This window comes from Chamaea fasciata, unplaced genomic scaffold, assembly GCF_029207755.1.
Source record: "Chamaea fasciata isolate MVZ Bird 193981 ecotype frontalis unplaced genomic scaffold, bChaFas1.0.hap1 SCAF_27, whole genome shotgun sequence".
In the NCBI taxonomy this organism is placed as follows: Eukaryota; Metazoa; Chordata; class Aves; order Passeriformes; family Sylviidae; genus Chamaea; species Chamaea fasciata.
In genome coordinates, this window is record NW_027094112.1 from 4,099,120 (window position 1) to 4,120,284 (window position 21,165).

General features: G+C 47.6%; 1 protein-coding gene across 6 annotated transcripts in view; it reads left to right on the top strand.

Moving 5' to 3' along the window:
• Positions 1–17,700, top strand: part of IKZF3 (IKAROS family zinc finger 3) — a 34,289-nt gene extending 16,589 nt beyond the window's left edge. For 3 of the 6 annotated variants that reach the window (XM_066205052.1, XM_066205056.1, XM_066205053.1), the window contains exons 4-8: positions 2,763–3,023; positions 3,670–3,837; positions 4,804–4,920; positions 11,637–11,753; positions 15,135–17,700. In XM_066205052.1, the coding sequence (XP_066061149.1) occupies positions 2,763–3,023; positions 3,670–3,837; positions 4,804–4,920; positions 11,637–11,753; positions 15,135–15,838 (1,367 nt within the window). In that variant the 3' untranslated portion in view covers positions 15,839–17,700. Of the gene's footprint in view, positions 1–2,762; positions 3,024–3,669; positions 3,838–4,803; positions 4,921–11,636; positions 11,754–15,134 lie in introns of those variants that run through there. The other 3 variants (XM_066205054.1, XM_066205055.1, XM_066205057.1) reach the window with 3 other exon arrangements.
• Positions 17,701–21,165: the final 3,465 nt, after the last annotated feature.

Genomic DNA, 21,165 nt, shown 5'->3' on the forward strand with positions numbered 1-21,165 from the left:
TCCAGTTTGCACCAGTCCCCAAGGATGTGCCATAGAGGGCTCAAGCCGGTGCCCACGCTGTGTCACATAGACCCTGGCACAGCTCTGGAGCTGTGAGCCAAGAACTGTGGTGAGAAAGAGCAGCAAATGGCACAGAAGCCTCCGTCGGAGGTCACAGCTTGGCCTCCACTGCTGAACAACGGCGTGTGATGCAGACGAAAGGTGAGACGTTAAGTAGAAAGTAGGAATTGAAATTGTTTCTGAAAGCACCAACAAGGTGCAGCTGCACTGGGTACTTCCTTTTACCATGCTGGGCAGGATGTAGCAAATTATTTTGGAACGGCCTTCCTTTTGAGAGGGAAAAAAAACAACCAACCAAAAAAGCTTTTTTTTTTCCTGGGAAAGTAGTGGGTGTTGAAATCTGCTTTCAGCAACTGGCAATCATTTTTCCTTGGAATGATGGAAATGGTTGTATAAACTAATTTTGAAGGAATCTTGATAGCAAGATCACCCTCATACCCTTAGACATGTAGTTGGCAGCAGAAGGCACCTACAGAGGAAGCCCTGTTACTGCAGAAGCTGGAATCATGGGATGCGAAGCAGAGCTGGTACTGAAGGAACCACAAAGGAAAACAGCCCAATTTGGGGTGAATCTGGAGCTCCCTGTGACCCTCTGAGCAAACACCTAAACCCACTTGAGCTCATCCAGGACTGGAGCAGCAAGTCCCAATGGCAAAATCTAAATATTTTCCAGGAGAGGCGATAAAAACACGCAGTATGGAAGAAAACTCCATTCTTCCATCAATATCCCCATCCAAGAGGAGCACAAGAGGGATCTCAGAGTTTTCCACACTACTGTGGAGTCTTGTGTAGGACAAAAACACCATCACCCATCTATTTCCCCCAGCTCAGCCCAAAGTCAGACAGACTGGCAGGGCTTAATAAAATCTGTTAGGACAGAGGAGTGATTTCCTCCCTAAAATGTAGCCGAAATTTTTGATTTCATGAAAGTTTAGGTTGCCAGATCTTTCTTTTTCAACGTTGCTTTTATGTTGCCACCTCATTTTCACTACCACCCATTGTTTGTTCTCGGCATTTGATGTGGTTTATTACTCAGAACCAGAGCTAATACATATTCAGCAGTTCGTGTTCTGTACTTTGGAGAAAGGACAAGTGATTCAGTGCCAGATTGAACTGTCTAACCCTCAGCTGGAGGGAGGAGCAGGTGGCCAGAGAACAAGACTTTCAAACAGGAAGCCTTGTGGTGCATCTCGTGGTGCTCGTCTTCACTTGGTAGCTTGAGGCACAACTTGAATTTCAGTCTTAGTCTGTCTCTTGTTAGAGAACCATGGAATGGTTTGGGTTGGAAGGACATTAAAGTCCATCCAGTCCCACCCCCCGCCCTGGGCAGGGACACCTTCCACTATCCCAGGTTGGTCCAAGCTCCATCCAACCTGGCCTTGGACACTTCCAGGGATCCAGGGGCAGCCACAGCTCCTCTGGGCACCCTGTGCCAGAGCCCTCCCGCCCTCACAGGGAGGAATTCCTTCCATATACCCAACCTCAATTTTCCCTCTTTTCCCTTAAAGCCATTCCCTCTTGTCCTGTCACTCCAGCTCATGTTGAATTGTCCCTTTCTGCCTCCCTTGTGACCCCTTCAGACACTGGAAGGTGCTGTGAGGTCTCCACACAACTTCCTCTTCTCCAGGCTGAACATTAAAACTTTCTCAGACAGCTTTAATCAGAAAGAAGCTATTCTGGCAATTATTAAGGATTTTAATGGAAGTGCTGGTAGTGTTGGAGTTAATTGTGGAAAGGAAATTCAGCATCCTAACTTGGGAATCATCAGCTGTTTATACAGTGTGCTTGCATTTTTACTCTGTTAGTAAATCATTAGCTGCCTGTTACATCCACCTTTGTCATGGAGCTGCATTCATTTAGGCAACGCCTTTGGATTCCTCTGGACTGGCTACAGGTCCAGGAGCCTGTTTGAAGGCCATGGATGCTGATCTTCAGGAGGGGTCAGATTCTTTGCCACATCCTCACAAAATTACTTCAGGCAATTTTTTTGGCACTTCTGGGATACATTTATTTATCAGGAAACCCTTACCCTGCCAATGCTAGTTTTACTTACGGAGTAAATCAAGATTATCAGCTCCTCACACGTGTGCTCCTCACACGTCTGAGAGCTATGGATAAAAACTGTGATTTGCAAGTGAAAATTAGAATTATTGATTAGCCTTAACTAGTGAGAATCAATCCCATGGGAGAACTGGGAGTCCTACACTGATCAGACATATTTCCTAGGCTTGTTCCAAGCACCAGAAGTTCCACAAGAAGGTATAAGTTATAAGATACAATTACTCTTTTTAATTTGTGTCTTTCTGTATTTCCAATTCACAGAAGCAACCTGAAATGCTGATTTCTATAAAAATAATACTTGTGAGCGGTGTGAAAAAGAAGTGTTTTCTTTTGAATCCTGGCTAATAATTTCAGGAGAAGTTTGTACTGTGTTATACTTTCAAAATCTGTAAAAGGAAATTCTCCATCAGAGATAATTACCAATTAATTGCATTCAAGGGTTATCTCACTGTGAGTATCATTAAGTGTCCATGACCAGTGAAGTTTCACATCTCAACTCCATTTCCTCATCTGCATATTTCAGTAAAACTTTTAGGAAGATGGATACTGTCATTTTTATATAATTTTCATTTTTTTCCTAAGGTATTTCACTGTGCATAAGATTAGTCTTTTTTCACTCCTGTGCTTTGTTTTACCTGCAGATGATGTGATTAAAGTGAAAGGTGAATACAGTGAAAGAGAGGAGAGTGCTTTAAATTCCGAGCCTATGGAAAACCTGGAAGAATCCGAACTGCCTTACACATATCCCAGAGAATATAACGAATATGAGAGCATTAAACTGGAAAGACACTCGGGTTCATATGACAACGTCAGGCCAGCTAGTGGAAAGATGAATTGTGATATCTGTGGATTAGCCTGCATTAGCCTCAATGTCTTGATGGTTCATAAGCGTAGCCACACTGGTAAATATCCCTCTGTTGTTCTTGTAAGAGCTGGAGTACTGAAAAGATGATAATTTTTAATCTAGACTAGTTATCTCATAAAAAGATACCAAAATCAGGGTTTCCTTGTTCGATCCTTGACGCTACATGTGATCTTTATCAAGTTACTCGCTGTTCTGTGCCTCACTTTACCCACCTTTCTTCTTATCAGGATTGAATATTATTAAAAGCAAGTTGATGAGGCATTTTAAGAATTTTGGATGAAAGGCACTATGTAATGCAGTATTTCTGGCACAAAGCAGAAGTTAATTTGGTTTTGTACTGCCATTTTCAGTCTGTGTATAAATTTCTCTCTGTGCCATACTTTGGCAAAAAACCAAAGAGCGTCAGACTTTTTTTCCTTCTAAAAATTGCTGGCTTGTTGGAATCAGCCTCCTCCGGAGCGCTTCTTTCCATGGAAGAACTGTGCAGTGTTTTCCATAGTCCTACATATGCTACGAGCAGCTCTGACACCAGAGCTGCACCTCCCTCCCACTGAAGTCACACTCTGTGTGTTTCTATAGAAAGAAATCAATCCAATATCTCATTCTTTCCTCTTCCAAAAAGGCAGAGGACAGCATGATACCCACGTAACCATTAAATGTCCTTTTCTGTATGTCATTTTAAGGTGAACGGCCATTCCAGTGTAATCAGTGCGGAGCTTCCTTTACTCAGAAGGGAAACCTCCTCCGCCACATTAAACTACACACAGGGGAAAAACCTTTTAAGTGTCACCTGTGCAGTTATGCCTGCCAAAGGAGGGATGCGCTTACGGGTCACTTAAGGACACATTCTGGTAAGTGACTTCACAGGCACTCCATGTGTTTTGGATGTGTGTCACTGGGACACTCGGTGTGGAAAAGACAGTCAGCGAGGTTTGCTCAGCCTGTGAAAGGCTCAACACAGAGCAGTGACCACTCACTGGTGCTCCTGGAACCAACTCAGGGCTGGCTCTGCTCTTGGAGCAGAGAGAGGGGCCAGGGGAATCCGTGTCACAGCCCACAAACCTGCTTGCACAAATAAGTCCATGGTATTTTCACAGAATCACAGAATCATTTTGGTTGGAAAAGACCTCCAAGATCATCAGGTCCAATCTTTGACCCATCACCACCTTGTCAGCTCATTTTCATACGAGTGGAGCTGGCTGTGCCAGCAAGCTCTGAACTTGAGGAGAGTGTGAGACATGCTTTGCTGGGACTTCCTCCCATCCCATTCTGAGCTGTGAGGAAAATCCCAGGAGCATAATCGCAGGCAGATGACTATTGCCACCTCACTGTGGTGTAGTGCCTTTCATCTGAATCTCTTAAAATGCTCAACAGATGTGTCTTCTCAAATCTGGTAGGGTATTCTGTCCATTTTACAGTTGGGGAAATGGAGGCACAGAGCTGAGGTGACTTGGATAACAAGTCAGGTAGAACTCGATCTTAGCTGCCCCAGTTCTGCAGGATCTAGGTTGTGCTTGCCCTTGAATTTGTCTGTATCCTGTGTTCTACATGGGGCTCAGAGAGAAAACCTTGATTCTAAATGATAGATGTTATCTCTGCACTGCACTGTACAGAAAAGAAGTTGAACCTCACAAAGAATCAAAGTCAAAAATGAGCTTATCTGCCAAGGATAAATGAGATTCTGATTTAATCAAGACCAGTAGTGTGGTGCTGTCCCCTACCAGTGCAATGCTATAACCATCACTCTTCAAGCAAGACAGTGTTTTGGTGGTCTCTTGTGGTGGTTATTTTAATTATTTTATTGTTTCTTTTTCTAGTGGAGAAGCCATACAAATGTGAGTTTTGTGGAAGGAGCTACAAGCAGAGGAGCTCGCTAGAGGAGCACAAGGAGCGGTGCCGGACTTACCTGCAGAACGCTGGCATGTGTGAGGCTGGTGAGTTTATCACATTACAGTGGTTTTGGGGTTTCAGTACATTACAGGGCTTATAAAAGGGCATCTGGTGAGCTGTTAACCCACAGCCTGAGAACAGCTTTTCCTACACTCCTTTTCAGTAACCTGAGGGGCTGTAATGTTCTTAAGGGGCTGGTTCATCGTAGCCCTCAGGCAGGTAGTTAGAGAGTGTTTTTGTTTTAATCACTTTTTTCTTCAACAGTTAGTGTAAAACATTTAAAATACCTTGTACCCAGCATTTCTGGAGGTGATGCTCAGCGAGTTAAATTATTCCTACATTAATGCTTTTACGTGGCTCATTTTACAGGATGAGTTGTCGACAACAGTTGTTGTCTCAGTGTGTTTGATGTTTCCTTTTCTTTAGAATAAGAACAGATAGAATTTGCAGCAGTTTGAGTGGCCTGGATCCAGGGCATGAAAAGGGAGTGGTATCCCAAAAATCACCGATAGATTGGCTTAGGAGGGAGTGAGAGGTAAAGGGCTGCTTTGAGAATAGAGCTGCCTTTGCAAAAGATTTAAAGTATGAAAACATGTTTTTTTCTTTTTTTCCATTTTGCAGTCTCAGTTGCTGCAGTTCCAAAATATTTTGGTGAAAAGTAATCACCATAATCTTTGTCCCCGCTTCACCTGAACTGTTCAAATCCTAAAATGAACTGTGTGATTTGAGCCTCACAATGCACCAGTAAGTCAGGAAAAATTGCTCTTCCCATTCAGAGTCAGGGAGTGGCTGTGACCTCCCAAACAATTCTACGACTGATCTAAGCAGAGCTGAGGCTGCAATTTCAGAATTCAGGCTCTCATCTTTTGCTGTGCAAACTTGAAAAAAAACACCAAATTAATAGAAACGTGGAATCACAGAGGGTTTGTGTTGAAAAGGACCTTGAAGATCATCCAGTGCCCCCCCCGCCATGGGTAGGGACACCTTTCACTATCCCAGGTTACTCCAAGCCTTGTCCAACCTTGTTTTGGACACTTCCAGGGATGGGGCAGCCACAGCTCCTCTGGGAAACCCATTCCAGCCCCTCCCCACCCTCACAGGGAGGAATTTCCTTGTAACAACAGGACAAGATTCTGCAGGAATCATCAGAAGTCAGGCCTGAATATCAGTGTGAAGAGCCATAGGTATGTGGTGAAAACCTTGCACACAGGAATCCTTACGCTGTGCAGAGTGATTAGATTGGTGTTTCAGGCTTTGTGACACATGCAGAAAGCCTCCCAGAGAACCATATTTAACTAAGTGCTTCATAGGGGCTTTTAATAGTTTTGAGGGGCTCTCTTCTGGTCAGCAAGTGACACATTTCTTAGAGCATTAGTAAAAGTTACTGGTTATCAGCTCAAGTTTTGGGTTTAGTGAGAACCCTTACACATTGTAACTGTGGTTTATGTTACAGCACACACTCACATCATGACAATCACCTGACATGTCCACCCGTGAAAATGGAAAACAAGAGACCTGCTGCAGGTTTCTGCTTTGAAACTACTCTCATGGTTTAGATCCATTTCAGAATTGCAACATTTCCCCCCTTATCCCGAGCGTGGGGTGCAGTCCTTGCTGCAGCACTGCAGGGAACCTTAACTGGTCACAGGGAATGCAAATTCCCAGTGTGCCAAGAGGAGGCTGCTCCCCTGCCTTGGAGACCTTCACACCCTTACACATATCGCAGTGTTGTTAGGAGAGTAGGAAATTTTATGAAAAATGGGAAATCCTGGCACATTTCCATCCAATTCCCTCATATCAACAGGATGTTGGGTGACAGAACCAGGGAGAGGGAAAGCTGGAAAGACTCTCAGGAGGTCATTTACTATGTTCTCTTTCTTTTTTTTTTTTCCCTAAGTGTAGCACTTTGCATTTGTGTTTAGTAAACATCCTCTTTCCATTACTGACCCTTTCCCTACTTCTCTGCATCACATTGAATTTTGGTGTTTTTCTGAATTCCTCTCAAGCTTCTCAACCAGGTCTGGTGGAAGGTGTCCCTGTCCATGGCAGGAGGGTGGAACAAGATGATGTTTAAGGTCCCTTCCAACTCAAACCACTCCACAATTCTAAGATTTTCGCATGGACCCATCTTCAGACACAAAAGTGCTCTACATGTCATCATTCCTAACTGATTAAAATGTTTAAAAGCATCAGGACAGTAGTGCTATGCTTGCATGTTCCAAATGTGGAAATATTTCTAAAAGAGAAGTTTCATGTAACAATACTGTTGGAGCATTGTCCCTGATAACCATCTCTCTCACATTGTTCTCATTGCACAATCACCCAGTTCTGTTCCACTCTCCCTTCTTGAGTGACCACACGGAGATGCTACAGGAAGCAATGCCTCTAATTTCAGCTTTGTACTTGAGGCCTTTGCTAGCAGTATCTGCACATTCTAAAAATTCTACTCACATTGGTTGGTGTGGCAGAAACCACACTATGGGAACAGCTCAGTAAAGGGCGAGTGCTGCTGTGTGCTTGGGGCTGGGGCAGCAGCCGCTCTCTCTTCAGCTACAGGGTGACATGGTGGCCCAGAGATGGATGTCCCATCCCTGGAAGTGTTCAAGGCCAGGTTGGACAGGGCTTGGAATAAGCTGGGCTAGAGGAAAGTGTCCCTGCCCATGGCAGGGGGGTGGTACAAAGTGGTCCTTCAGGCCCCTCCCAACCCAAAGCACTCAGTGAACCCATGATAGCCAGGGGACACCACTGTTTGGAGAGGTGGCTCCTCACCCAGCACTCACAAGACAACATAAAGAGTCTTTCATGATGGATAATTCACAGCGGCAGGAAGATGTTCCTCTGGAAGTGTTTTATCCAGGAAAGATTGCACCTGAAATGCACACTGAGACAGGCAGCAGCACTGGGAGCAGCACGCAGACCTCTCAGGGGGGTCAGGGAAGACCATCCTCAGCCCTGCTGCTGGCTGAGCAGGAAAGGGGCACCCAGCTTTAAAAGTGGTGAGATCGACCCTATCTTTTTACATATAAAATTCCATGCTCAGGAGCCCAAATTCCCACGTAATTCCAGAGTCACTGATCAGATCTGACCAAGAGGGACAAGGGGATTTATTTGAACTGCAGATTTTCTTTCAGCATCCTCAGACGTTTTTTTTTGCTTTCTGGCCCTGCTGTTGAGCCATCAGAGCTCTGAGCTTTCAGGATAACCCAAGATCCCAGGCTGCTGTGCATTCAAGTGCTTTGGAAGTCTGGATTTTCTGGTTTTTGTTGGTTTTTATCTCAGTATAATTTTGAGCAAAGAATTTGACCATTTCTGTTAGTCCAGACTGAATTTTATTTTTAGATCCATGTTATAGTGAGATAATTAATTATTTTAATCACCATGTGCAGTGGAATCATCCAGAGGGAGGATAATTGAAAAGGGACAGAGGGTGTGATTACTTCTCTATATTTAAGAAGACTTTAGAGAATTTGGAGTGATTTAAAAACTGTTTCCTAAATGCTAAATATTATTCTTGGATTGTTTAATATGTGATCCAGAAGAAAAAGTTGGATGAGATAATTTTCAGTTAGTTTCTGGGTACTGAGAGCAGTGTTGTGGGTGAGAACCTGTATAATCACCTCTGTCTCACTGGGAGCAGACACTGTTTCCCTAAGGCTGGGTTGTGAAAATGTTGTCAAAGACCTTTTGTGGCCTGTAAATAGAGATTATTTTGTCTTTACGAAAAAATAGCCAGTAGCAACGAGTCAAAAATCTTAATGTGAAAGCAGAAACCATCAGCATTAAAATAAAAGGACAGAGAACCACGAAGCCACAAGATTGATTCTACAGAAGTCCCAGAACACGTTATGTAGGTCAATAGTTACTGTCTCTGCAGATCTCCTCTGAGGAAAGGCTCTGCTTTCCCTGCAGGAAGCCCTCGCCTGCCCTCCTGACATTAATTTAACAATTAAAATTCCCTCGGTGGCACATAAATAATGTTGACAAGTCATCCCTGATGCACTACGTGCAGCTTCCAGTGTGCTCCTGGAGCTGGGAGAGCCGACAGCAGCTCTGCACTCAGTCCTGCCAGGATAGAGGAAAAGACTCTGAAAATGAGGAATTAAATCTTTACTAGAGCAACCCATGGTCCTCAGAGTGCAACTCCTGGAGGTAAAGACTGAGAAAAAGAGGAAATAGAACAGCAAAATCATAAAAACAAAGAACTGGCAGGGACCAGGGAGCTGCTTTTATGATAAGGGTGAATTGTGTTTTCTTTCTTTTTTCTTTACAAAGAAAAAAGTTCATTTTTGAGTACACAGCACCGTTTGTATTGTTTTTTTCAGAGTTGTTGGGGTTTTTAAAATTTCGATTACTGTTTTTAATGACTTGTGCAATAATCCAGCCAAGATTATGAGGCTTTGGGTTTGGGGATGGTTCAAACCTTGGACTACAGTCATCTATAGTTAATACAAAGACGCATATTCCAGACTTTGGAGCATAAGAATTAAATTGAAATCTTGAAATTAAAAACCCTATAATTTTCCAGACCAAACTAGAGCTTCTGGCCCAAGCCCAAGCAGGTGATTACACTCTACCTCCCTCCCTTCCCTCAGAGTGCCACCTTAACTTGGTGTTTTGTCTCACTTAGAGCAGCTCTTACACTGTGTCTGGGTATTTCATGCTGGAAGCAGGGATGAATATATTTATGGAAGCCTCCAAACACACTGGAGTAATTTGGAATAAAACTGAGACTAAAAGAGCAGCGTGTTATTACCTTCAAGGCACTTCATGCCCTGCACAGGACTGGCTGTCACGTACATCCCCAGGTTCCAGGACTGTGACCAAGTGGAGCCAGGCCCTGTTATCCCATCCTCCCTGACTCATATTTGTAGCTGGTGTTTGTGGCACCAAGTACCTCTGAAACGCTTTACATTTTCAAACTGCTGAACAAACATGAACAAATAGTTCTGGCTGAGGTTTGGTGAGTCATGGTTTGTGCTGACTGAAACTCGTGTTATCAGGAGCACCACTGACAAACAGGTACAGAGAACGGACTGAAATGCTCAGGGAAAGGCTGCAGAGCTGGGAAGGATGAAGCTGCACTTTCAGCACTTGCTGTGCTGGGCAAACAGAAATTTAAGTCTGATACTCATGAAATCTGCCTTTAGCAAGAGTGAAGTGATACCAAAGTGTTCCTATTGATTTCCGCTGGCACTGCTTGTCTCTTAGGTTAGGATTCATATATTCAGGGAGACCTCATTTTGGTCTACCAGTGCCTTAAGGGGTTTATAAAAAGGAGGCAGAAGGATTTTTTATACATGCAGAGAATGACAGGAGAAGGGACAATGGTTTTAGACTGCTAGAGGGCAGAGTTGGATGGGATGTTAGGAAGAAATTCTGCCCTGGGAGGATGGTGAGGCCCTGGCACATGTTGTCCAGAGAGGCTGTGACTCTCTCATCCCTGGACATGTCCAAGGCCAGGTTGGACAGGGGCTTGGAGCAAATTGGGATAGTGGAAGGTGTCCCTGCCCATGGCAGGGGGTGGCACTGGATGATCTTCAAGGTCCTTTCCAACTCAAATCATTCCATGTTTTCATGATTCTATATTTAGATTAGTTGGTGTATGTACAATAACACAGCAACCAGGACTCTTTCACAGTGAGATCCAACCTTTTATACCACCTTGGGAAAGTAAATCACTCCTCACTGTCCTCAGCTTGTAGACCCCAGCTCCTGCAGACTCGAGCAGTCCATGAAGCTGTGTCCAGTTCTCAGCACAGTGATCCCTGCCACTGGTATTCTTAGCAATGAGTTTGCTCTTCAATTTTTGGCACAAAAGTACGAGTCCAGACGGCTGTTGTTGAGGTGTGAGCAGGGTTTGGGGGAAGCCACAGCAGTTACGATCAGTATTACTGTGGTAGTAGTGATATGAGGTGGCAGCTCTCCAGCTCAAGGCCTCTGCAGCCTCCAGGAGCTGAGAGCAAGCACAGCTTCTGTGCAGTGCTGGGCACTGCTTAGCACTGCTGAGGAGAGCTCTGGAAAATGGGAAGAGCCTTAATTGGCCCAATCCCAAGGGAGTCATCACAGGGCACAGGTATTTTTCCAAAAATTAGAAATTTGGGAGGTTGTGGCAAGCTTTAAAACACAGAGGAAACACAGAGGAAATTCATAGTTTTAGCTGTAGCATTTGGGAAAAATATTAAGTGACAGTAACATCTTCAGGAAAAAAAGAGTTTGAAATTTTGAATTTTGAAAGGTTTTATTGCTTTTATTTTACTGGAACACTGATATATATCATACAAGTTTCTTAGTGATTCATTAAGACATCTATGACTGATATCTGAAAAGTTAAGCAAGAACACTTAAGTGTCTCCTACTGCAGCTCGAAACACTGAGTGTGCAGGTGTCACCCAGCCTTATTCAGAATAAAAAAAAAAAAAGGCCAGCAGAGCTTCTCTCTCAATCTGCAATTTAACCAACCTTTCAGCCAGTTCATTTACTTCCTCTGGCTGGCAACAGCTCTGGTTTGTGCTCCCCCCTGAGTGAGCTCAGGGCTGTGCTGACACTGACCACAACGGGTACTCAGAGAGCAGGAATGACAGAAAAAGCAAAACCAACTTTGCATTATATCTCCAAACTGTTTCCTCCAGTTATGTGGCCAATTGGAGATTAAAACAGTCAGCTCTTCCTTTTTTTAATCTTTCTTTTTTTTTCCCCTTTTCACCTACGTGTTGTGTTTTTTTTCTCTTTTTTTCCTTCCTTTTCACATTTTCCAACCTAGCCAGCGTGGAGGCAAGGCACATCAAGGCAGAGATGGGGACTGAAAGAGCCCTTGTGCTGGACAGGCTAGCGAGCAACGTGGCAAAGAGAAAAAGCTCAATGCCTCAGAAATTTATTGGTAAGAACAAAACCCCTTTTCATCTGCAACAGTTAAATACGTGTGGGTCGGTAACAAACAGTACAATGCCTCTGCTTCTTTTAAATATCCTGCTCGAGCTTAGCATCTAATACAAAAGAATAAAGTAACACTGATTTTTGTGATGGGTTTTAGTGATTTGTTGTAAGGGGTTGATTAAAATAAAAAGAATTTATTCTGTCAGCTGCTTAAACTGGGTGGAAGCCACTGTTGTGCCTTGTGTCTTTATGTAGGTGATTTATAAACATATTTTATGAGTTTCTACAAGCCATTTCTGTGCCTATGTATTTGAAATGTTCTCTGCTAGGATCTAGAACAGGCGAAGAACAGGAAGGTTAATGTTTTCTCAGCAGGAGTTGAAGATTCCTGCAGGATTCATGCATGGAATAAGGCCTAAAGGCAGAAAAGTATTGGACTTCTCTTAGTCATCCTCCTAAATTTGTCTTTGATTAAAAAATATTGAATCCTTTCTTGTGGTAATTTAAGTAAGAAGATGTTTCCATAGTATTTTCTTTGCATTTAATTGTACATGATCAGAGTTTTGCATTTTGGGGATCTTAAATACTAGTTGGGCAGGTTCTGGATTTCAGCAAACACCTGACCCATTTGGCCAGTCTTATTTCATCAACCTACCTTTAGAAAAAATAAAGTACAACCTTGTTTCCTAGGGAAAACCCTTATTCAGCAGTTATATATTATTTGTGCTGATGAAGCTTTATTTGTGCTCTTTGTAGGGTTATATAAGGTAACAAGTGCTTTTTTTTTTTGCTTTTTTTTTTTTTATGGCTCAATATAAAGTTCACCCTCTGAGTGGGGCCCATGTGGGAGGGAGAGATGTGAGCTGGGAGGGCAGGCAGGGCTCCCACAGCTGTTGCAGCCAAACCCCTGGCACGGGGTGCACCAGGTCCAGAGCCAGGTAAAAATGAGCAGCTGGATCCATCCAGGTAAATGTGTGCAGCTGGATCCATCCAGGTAAAGGTGAGTAGCTGGATCCATCCACACTGGAAATCAACTCACTTTTTGAAGGTAATAGAGCTCTTAGGGGGTTTGGTAGGTAGCACTGGGCTTTCATCTATGAAAACTGGTCTCATTTTTTTATCTATTTTACATTAGTGTGGCTTTCTAAAGGTCACCTTGCTGCACAGCCACACCAGCACGCTCCACCTGAGTGCCTTTGGTGCTCAGGATTGAAACTGGGCCTGTGGGGCTCGGTCAGCCCTTACATCTCTTGCTGTGGTTCAAAAAGCTCCACTGCAAATGGGTTTGTAATCCTTTAGCTTCCTCTATTTTAGCTTTTTTTTTTTAACTCTCTCATTGTGCAATCACCACCAGTTTGACCTTTAGATATTTTATTAAACACGTCTGCAGCAGGATGCACCCCCTCAGCATAAGCCTAACGTGAAGAACAAGTGGGTTTGGGGTTTCCTTTGACAGCCAATGAGTTCCTGTGTGGCCCAGATCCTCTGGGATTTGTGCTAGCGCTGGATGGCACGAACTGGCAGCGCACACACAGGTGTTTGTGTGGAGAAGCTGGAGAACCCATCACAGATCACCTAAAGGCACAAAATAACCAACTGAAACTTGCTGTTTTTCTAGGATTTCTGTGATTTTTCTTGTAAAATTACATGTGAAAACATTCCCACCTCAGTCCTCTGTATCCCTGGGAAGGATGTTTTCAGGTCCAGGCTGCCCGACCTTGGTCTGACTCCTGTGCCTTTCTGACCTGTCCCTGTCAGAGCTCAGATCTGCCAGGCCAGTGTGGGGATTCCTTGGGAAATCTGGGAATGAGTGCTGATGTCTCATTTAGTCAGGAAGCAGGGACAGGGATATACACTAACAAGGCATCTTTGTTTGGCTCTTTTCTCTGAATGAAGTCTATTGATGGGAAGAAAAACCCCTTTATTCAAATTGGAGGGCTCTGCAGAGATTCGGACCAGCACCAGGAGTCTCACCCACTTTATTTTTCACATTTCCATCCCCAGTAGCTGCCTCGTGTGCACCAGTACAAGTCCCACAGCAGGGCAGGGACCCCCAGATCCTGCATTTGACTCTTCAACTCTGCACCAGGCCCCTCTACAGACCCTTTTCCTGGGGGACCTTAGAATCCACCAGGACAGTGGAATCACAAAGCACTATGAGACCCTCAGTGATCAGTCAGGAGTTGGACTCAATGGTCCTGGTTGGTCCCTTCCAACTCTGGATATTCCACAATCCGACGATCATACATCGTGGGTTTTTTTCTTACTTTACAACAGTGAATCTTAACACCAAAATTTTAAGGAGTCCCATCTATTTTTGGTTTTGTTGCCTTTTTTTTTTTTCCCCTCTTTTTAAATTTCCAATTTATTCACTTCTTTCACTTGCCTGGAGCTGGTTTTATGAGTCACCCAAAAGTCCTGAGGCATTTTGTTTCCTTCCACGTGAAGCTGGATGGCGAGTGGTGCTGCGGGCTGGAAGCAGTTATACTCTTGTGGTTCGTTAACCTTTTGGAGTGTTTTAGAAGAGAAACGTGAGCTCCTGGTTTTCTGCCTCTGCAGTGAAACCCCACGAGTTTCATACACATTGAGTCACGGTGTTGACAGGTGACTGATAAACATCTGCACCAGTCTAGTTACCGTAACTAAGAGATTCGTGGATCTAATGTTTGCAAGTCACTTGCACGTGAAACCTTTCATCTGGTCTTTTTTTGTATTTTTTTAAGCTATGAACAAGTTTATGGTTTTAGTAACCACAGAATTCAGTTACTTATTTCTAGACATTCACCTCCAAAATGCCTTTAGTGCTTTTGGGGTGCAGTTTATTTTCACCTTGCAGCTGGCACAGAGAACAGGACTTGCACTGTGCTGCCCAGAGAGGTGTGAGCAGAATTTCAGGTGCACTCTCCTCCACTTCTGTGCAGTCCAGAGCTTTCCAAGCCCCAGCACACCCAGAGGAAAACATTTTTTTTCACTAACCCTGATCAAGTGACCTCAGCTGTGGGGTGTTTATATCTATGTTTATATCTGCCAGTATTAGATTACCTGAATACCTGTATAGAGGTCCAAGAAGCCAGGTGCAGAGGAAGCTGTAGTTGTCAAAGGACAGTGGGGAAAACTGACTTCAGTGTTCAAGGACTCGTCCAAGATGAATCTCTCAGAAAGTACCCTCACCACCTCCTCTATTAGACTGGTTTGCTTCTAAGCCTGAGGTTTAAAACAATATGAAAAAACAAAAACACCCACTACTTGTGTCTAAGAACAGCCTCTTTCAGCAGAGAACATATCATGCCCCATTCCCAGAGATTTCTGCCCTTTAGAAAAGTTATCGCAGCGTTTAAAGTGTTCTTTACCCACCCAGGTAATTATCACCTCTTGTCTCTTGCAGGTGAGAAACGACCCAGCTTCGATGTCAATTACAACTCCAGTTTCCTGTACGAAAAGGAGAGCGAGATGATGCACGGGCGCATGATGGACCAGGCCATCAACAACGCCATCACCTACCTCGGGGCCGAGGCCCTGCGCCCGCTGGTGCAGACCCCGCCGGCCCCCACGGCCGAGATGGTGCCGGTCATCAGCAGCCTGTACCCGCTGCCGCTGCCCCGCGCCGACGTCCCCAACGGCACCGTGCTGGAGGCCGACAAGAGCCACGGCCACCTCAGGGACAAGAGCCTGTCATCCGACAGGGGCCTTTCCCCAAACAACAGCGGCCACGACTCCACAGACACTGACAGCAACCACGAGGAGAGGCCCAACCCCACCTTCCACCAGAGCCAGGTGATCCCAGCTCCGACCCGCAACGGCCTCCAGGCCCTGAAGGATTTCCCGAGGCCGTACGACATCATCAAGCCACCCGCCATCTGCCCACGCGACGCCTTCAAGGTCATCAACAAGGAAGGGGAGGCCATCGGGGTGTACCGGTGCGACCACTGCCGCGTGCTCTTCCTGGATTACGTGATGTTCACCATCCACATGGGCTGCCACGGCTTCCGTGACCCCTTCGAGTGCAACGTCTGCGGCTACCGCAGCCACGACCGCTACGAGTTCTCCTCACACATAGCTCGGGGAGAGCACAGAGTCGTGCTCAAGTGAAAGGACCGGTTCTCCAAGTCCGGAGACAGTTCTCTGGCTGTGTTTTCCATTGGAGGGGAGGTTTTGGTTGGTTGAGGTTTTAATGAGTATAATGAAATTTCTTGAGTATTTTTCTAGGCCAGTTTTAAGTGTGTCACGAGGAGGTGACACCTTTTTAAATTTGTCTTTTCCCAATAATTCAGTGTTCTGTAGCATCTCTGCCTGGCTGCTGTGGTGAGTGGGACTGTGGGAAACACCAGGAGCAGAGACTGGGTTTGATATGAACTTTATTTTTGTGTAATTTCAGAGCCATTTATGATGTTTTCAATTTTTAAACTTGTGTTTGTTTTTATAGAGTTTGCTTTAAGTCAGCAGAAAAGGTTTTCATGCCAATTCCCCTGCTCATTCAGATGTATAGTCGGTGGTGTGTTAGAGGAGCTTTTCCTAGCTATAATCCCAATGGCCTCCCAGTGGCTCATCACCAAAACAAGGAAAACGAGGGCAGGAAAAGGGAGGGATTATTAATTCCTCCTTAAAGCTTTTCCTCTAAGCCCTAATGAGAGTGTGGCACACTTTCATTTTCCTTACCCCACTGCTGACTTTCTTTAAAGTTACTCAGTAAGAGGAAAACAAGAAATGAGACCTATTTGGGGTTGGGATTTTTTAACAGTACATATTTTTGGGATCCCCGGTGCGTTCACTGGTTGGCGCATCCATGTGGCCTAGGGGAAATCCCGATTTTCATTGCTGGAAACTCCTCCTTTCTGATGGGTGCCGAGAACGAGGATGAAGCTGTGCTGTTTGTTGTGCCTCTGCCTTGCTCCCGCAGCAGGACATGTGGCCATGCCATCTGTGTCCCCACAGTGTGGCCCTGACTGGCTGTGGACAGGTGAGACCCCAGGCAGGTGTGTGAGAGCCACACCTGTAGTAGGACAGCCCTCGGGAGGTGCTGCTCCACACCCTGAGCAGCTGCTATCCCTTTGAAGCTGGTTTTTACAACAGTTCTCTGAATCTCCCCCTGGCCCCACAGCTGTGTCGGGGTCCCTGTGCTGGAGAGGGGTTTGGTAACGGTTTTGCTGAGTGCAGGTTTAGTCTTTGCAAAGCATTTTTGTATCCCATAGTTAGGAGTGTTCTGATGGACTTTCTACATCCCTTGTGTGGTTTGAGAGCTGTGTTGCTTTCGTGTTGTCTCTGGTGATCCAATCACTTCCCTGAGGGAAGGCTGGAGAACTGAGGGTCAAGAAATACTGGAATTCATCCCTCCCTCTGAATTCTTTTGGCTCAATTATTTCCTCCCTGAATTTTAAGGTACAAACTAAGAAATTTATATTCATTTTTCCCACTGAGGGTGGGTCTGCAGAGGGATAAATCAGCCTGCAGTGTGCCTGAGTATCCAGAGCACTGTGGAAGTACTAATTCAGGATCCTGCTATCCCTGGGGTTGAGAACTCTTTTGCTGTTGTGTGTGGGGCTCCAAAGCAGGTTTAGGATGTTTCCCAGAGCCCCATCATGAGAAAGGTGCATGTTTGCTCTCCCCCAGTGAACACCTGCATCACAATGTGACCAATGCTCCTCCTGTGCGGGAGGCTGCAGTTCCACCAAGGATCAGCCCCAAGGGCCAAGCTTTTGGGTCCACAAGAGAGAGGGAAAGGGAGGGGAAGGGAGCGAGAGAATTCCCAGAGAACAAAGAGAAGGCTCCACTGCTGCCCTGACATTTTTAAGTCCGACATTTTTAGGACATTTGTGGTTGTCTTTATCAATTTCCAATTTTGTGACAAGCTTGCTTTTCAACGGCTTAGTTTTCAAGACCAAAGAATTGTCAATAAATGAATAAAATATTTAAATAATGACGATGTCCTGACTTGAGGGCAGGCAAAGGCAGGTTCTTAAAGGAATCCACAGAGAGATACTTCCTGCAGCCATCCAAAAACCTTATTTTCCAGAAGCGGATTGGGTAATGGATTCATCTCAGAATACACCTGAATTGTCCCTTCACACCCCATCATTCTCCCGTGTCCCAGTGCTGCCCTGGAGCTGCTGCCTTGGGTGACGGGAATCCCACTGGGCTGTGTCTGGATGTTGAGGGGCTGTGTCAGTCCAGGGCAGGTCTCTGAGCTGGAGAAGCTCTGGAAACCACCTTGTCTGGGAAAACAGATGGGAAAAGCACCGGTACTGGTTGGAAGCCTGATTTATTCTGCTCCTGGCTCGGTTATTTTTGTCTGGAACAGGTTTGGAGCATCCTCCAGTGCCTTGGTGTGTCTGTCTCATTTGGTTCTTCATTTACTGATGAATTACACCCCAAGAGTAGGCAGGGGAGGCTCAGTGAAGGAGCTTTTTGCACCAAGAAATGAGCCTCTGGTGCTTAAACGTTTATTGAAGTTTTAAAAATGTCAGTTATTAAGTGTCCACTCTGTCAGCCATGAAAACAGAGCTGGGAGTGAGCAGCAGAGCTGGCTGAGGGTGGGAATGAGCTCTGGGGCTGGAGCTGTCAGTACCCATCACCTCTGGGACCTGTAAATCCCACAGGTGTGATGGAACCTGTGAGCAGCACACCTGTGGCCGTGGTGTGTCCCCATGGGGTGCCGAGCCATGGTGGAGGCTGTGCTCAGCAGAACCAGTTACTCAGCGGAGTAACTGATACAGCCAGAGGTGTAAAATAACATCTTCTGCTCCTCTGACTGCTGGAAAATGGTGTTGGACACAGTTTTGGTTCAGAGAGGAACGATTTAACCCGAGAGCTGTGGGGTGGAGGCAGCTCAGCCCCACGCTTGGGCTGTGGGGTGGGCTCGTGGTTCCCAGGGGTGCCGGGGCTGTGACAGCCAGATGGAAACATCCCGGCAGCGGAGGGTGGAGGCTCACACCAACCCCCCGGCCCTTTTAGCACCTGCTTTACCAGGCTGACGTTGTTCGCGCTTGTTTCATTCCCCCCTGACACCTTCTGCCGCAAGAGCTGGACACGCTTGAGAAACAGAAACGGAAAAAACCGAGAAGAAAGTCAGAGGATCCTTTTTTTTCTTTTCCCTTCACTTCCTTCCCAGCCCGGGTGCGACACAAGCACTGGGTCTCTTTCCCCCTTCTGCTCCCGGGAGACTCCGAGGGTTGGGTGAGACAGAGGGGGCTTGGGACAGCGAGTCCCACGGCGTCTTCCCATCCTCATTTGTCCCTTAAAAAGAATTGGTTTGATCCAAAACCCCTCGGCCTTCTCCTGCCTGCAGCCAAACCCCTTTAAAGGCTTACAGAAACCTTCAGTTAGTGTTATGACAGAGAGATCCTTATCTGCTGATAGCTGTAATCGTGATAGAGCACAGAGGAACTCGTTTCTCCTGTCGTCGTGTTGAAACTCGCTGCCTAACGCACAAAAAACTCCCGTAAAACTTCCGGGTGCCGGTCTGCATCCTTGGAGCATCCCGGCCGGCTCCTGCTCCCGCGGGGAGCGGTCCGGCACCCAAAACCCGACGGTGCCGGGAGGGGACAGGGAGGACTGAGTCACTGCCACCACCTCCTCCGTGTCCCAATTCCCCAGCCGTGCACTGAGTCACGCTCCCCGCGCCGGCCCGGCGAGGACCCGGCGGCGTTTTCCCACCCTCCGCGTGGGTCGGGTTCCCAAATCCGGGGGGCAGGGGGTGAGCAGAGCCACCTCTGCGCTGAGCGACAGCGGGAAGGGGCGTTGGAAATGCCCCCAGCTCTGGCATTGCCATGGGGGAGCTCTGCAGCCCCGGGGCCCTCACCGGGACACGCGGGTGAAGCACAAGCCGGGACAGGGCCGTGACCGTCACCGGGGCACCAGGACGGGGGCAGCAGGTTTGTGTCACGCCTGATGCCCCCCTCGCTGCCCCGGGAGGGAAGTGAAGCCCCCGGGGAGCCGCCGAACCGGCCCCTCCAGCCCCTCCAGCCGGGTTATATCTGGCGCCACATTTGCATGGCAGCGAGTCGGCACCTGGCAGCGAAATCCTCGGGGGATCGAGGACACGGGGAGCGGCTGGCGATTGTCACACGCCGGCGACAGGAAAGTCCCAGCAGACGATTGTTTTTAGAAGAATCTACTTCCAACCCGCACGGCTCTGGCCCCTCCGGCAGGGCCTCCAGCCCGGCACCCGCGGGGCTGCGGCGATGGTGGGCTGGGCTGGGGGTGATAGTCCTGGGCTCGAAGTGGTGCTCCACGGCCACGGAGGATGCTCCAGGTGGGAGGTGACGCTCCTCAGCCTCAAACATCACCCAGGTGCTCCCCAGTCCTTGGGGATCCCCTCACCCACAGGAGCACCCTGTTCCCTTCTCTCTCTCTGCCCAGGCCGGCCGTGAGCAAGGCTGGGAGCGGGGCTGGGGCTGTCACTGCTCCCCCCAGACCCCACTGCCCCCACCCGCACTGAGCGCTGGGGCTCATCCTGCTCTCCCCAGTTCCCCCAGTAGCAGCCCTATTGCAGCTCCCCTGGGCACTGGGGGACACCGTGGGGCTGGGGGTGTATGGGGGGGTCTTGTCCTCTCTCAGCCCCGTTTCCCACACCTGTGGCTTTGTGCTGGGGGCCCCCCCTTGTTGCTCCCTGGCGCCAGGCAGAGTCACCCCCCCCACCACCACCCCCATCCTGCCCCCCAAGCGGAGAAAGTTAGTCAAATCTGCAGAAACCGCAGCAGGGGGGGAGGCAGAGACACTGTCACCGCTTTGATGTCACCCCTGCACGTCCCACAGGTGCTGCCATCACCCCGGGGCCACGGTCCCACCGCCGCTTTGCCATTAACTCGTGCGAGAAGGGGAGGATAATGCAAAAATATTTCCTTCCCCACCTCCATCCTGTCCCCACGGTCCCTGCAGCCGGCGGGGCTCGGAGAGGCCACGTGCGAGGCACACGGAGCTGCAGCCGCTTCCATCCAGCCCTGTCACCAGGGGCTGGGGGTCCCTCCAGGGCTCCGGGGGCCTCGCCGGGGAGTGCGGGGGGAGCCAGGAAGGTTTCTGAGCAGCAGGGCTGATTCATGCCGGGCCTCCTGCGGTTTCCCCCTGCACTCACCTCCCGGTGCTGTCACGCCAAGTGCCCACACGCCAGCGCCCATGGTGAACCCACCCCGCCGTCACCCACCGGGAGCTGGAGGGGAGCCCCTGGGGCAGCGTGAGCCGCTGGGCTCCCCTGCACCCACCCTGCACCCAGTCTTTGCCATACATCCCACCCCCATTGTGCACCGATCCCTGCAGCCCCTTTGCACCCCAAATGTCCCCCCCCCCCCCGTGCCCCTCTGAACACACCACACGCCCCTCACGCTCTGCTCTCTGCCCTCCCAACACCTCCTGTGCTGCCCCAGGGCTCAGTGCCAGGCAGGGGTGACACCGGACCCCCCACCACGGGACATTCCCGACCCCAC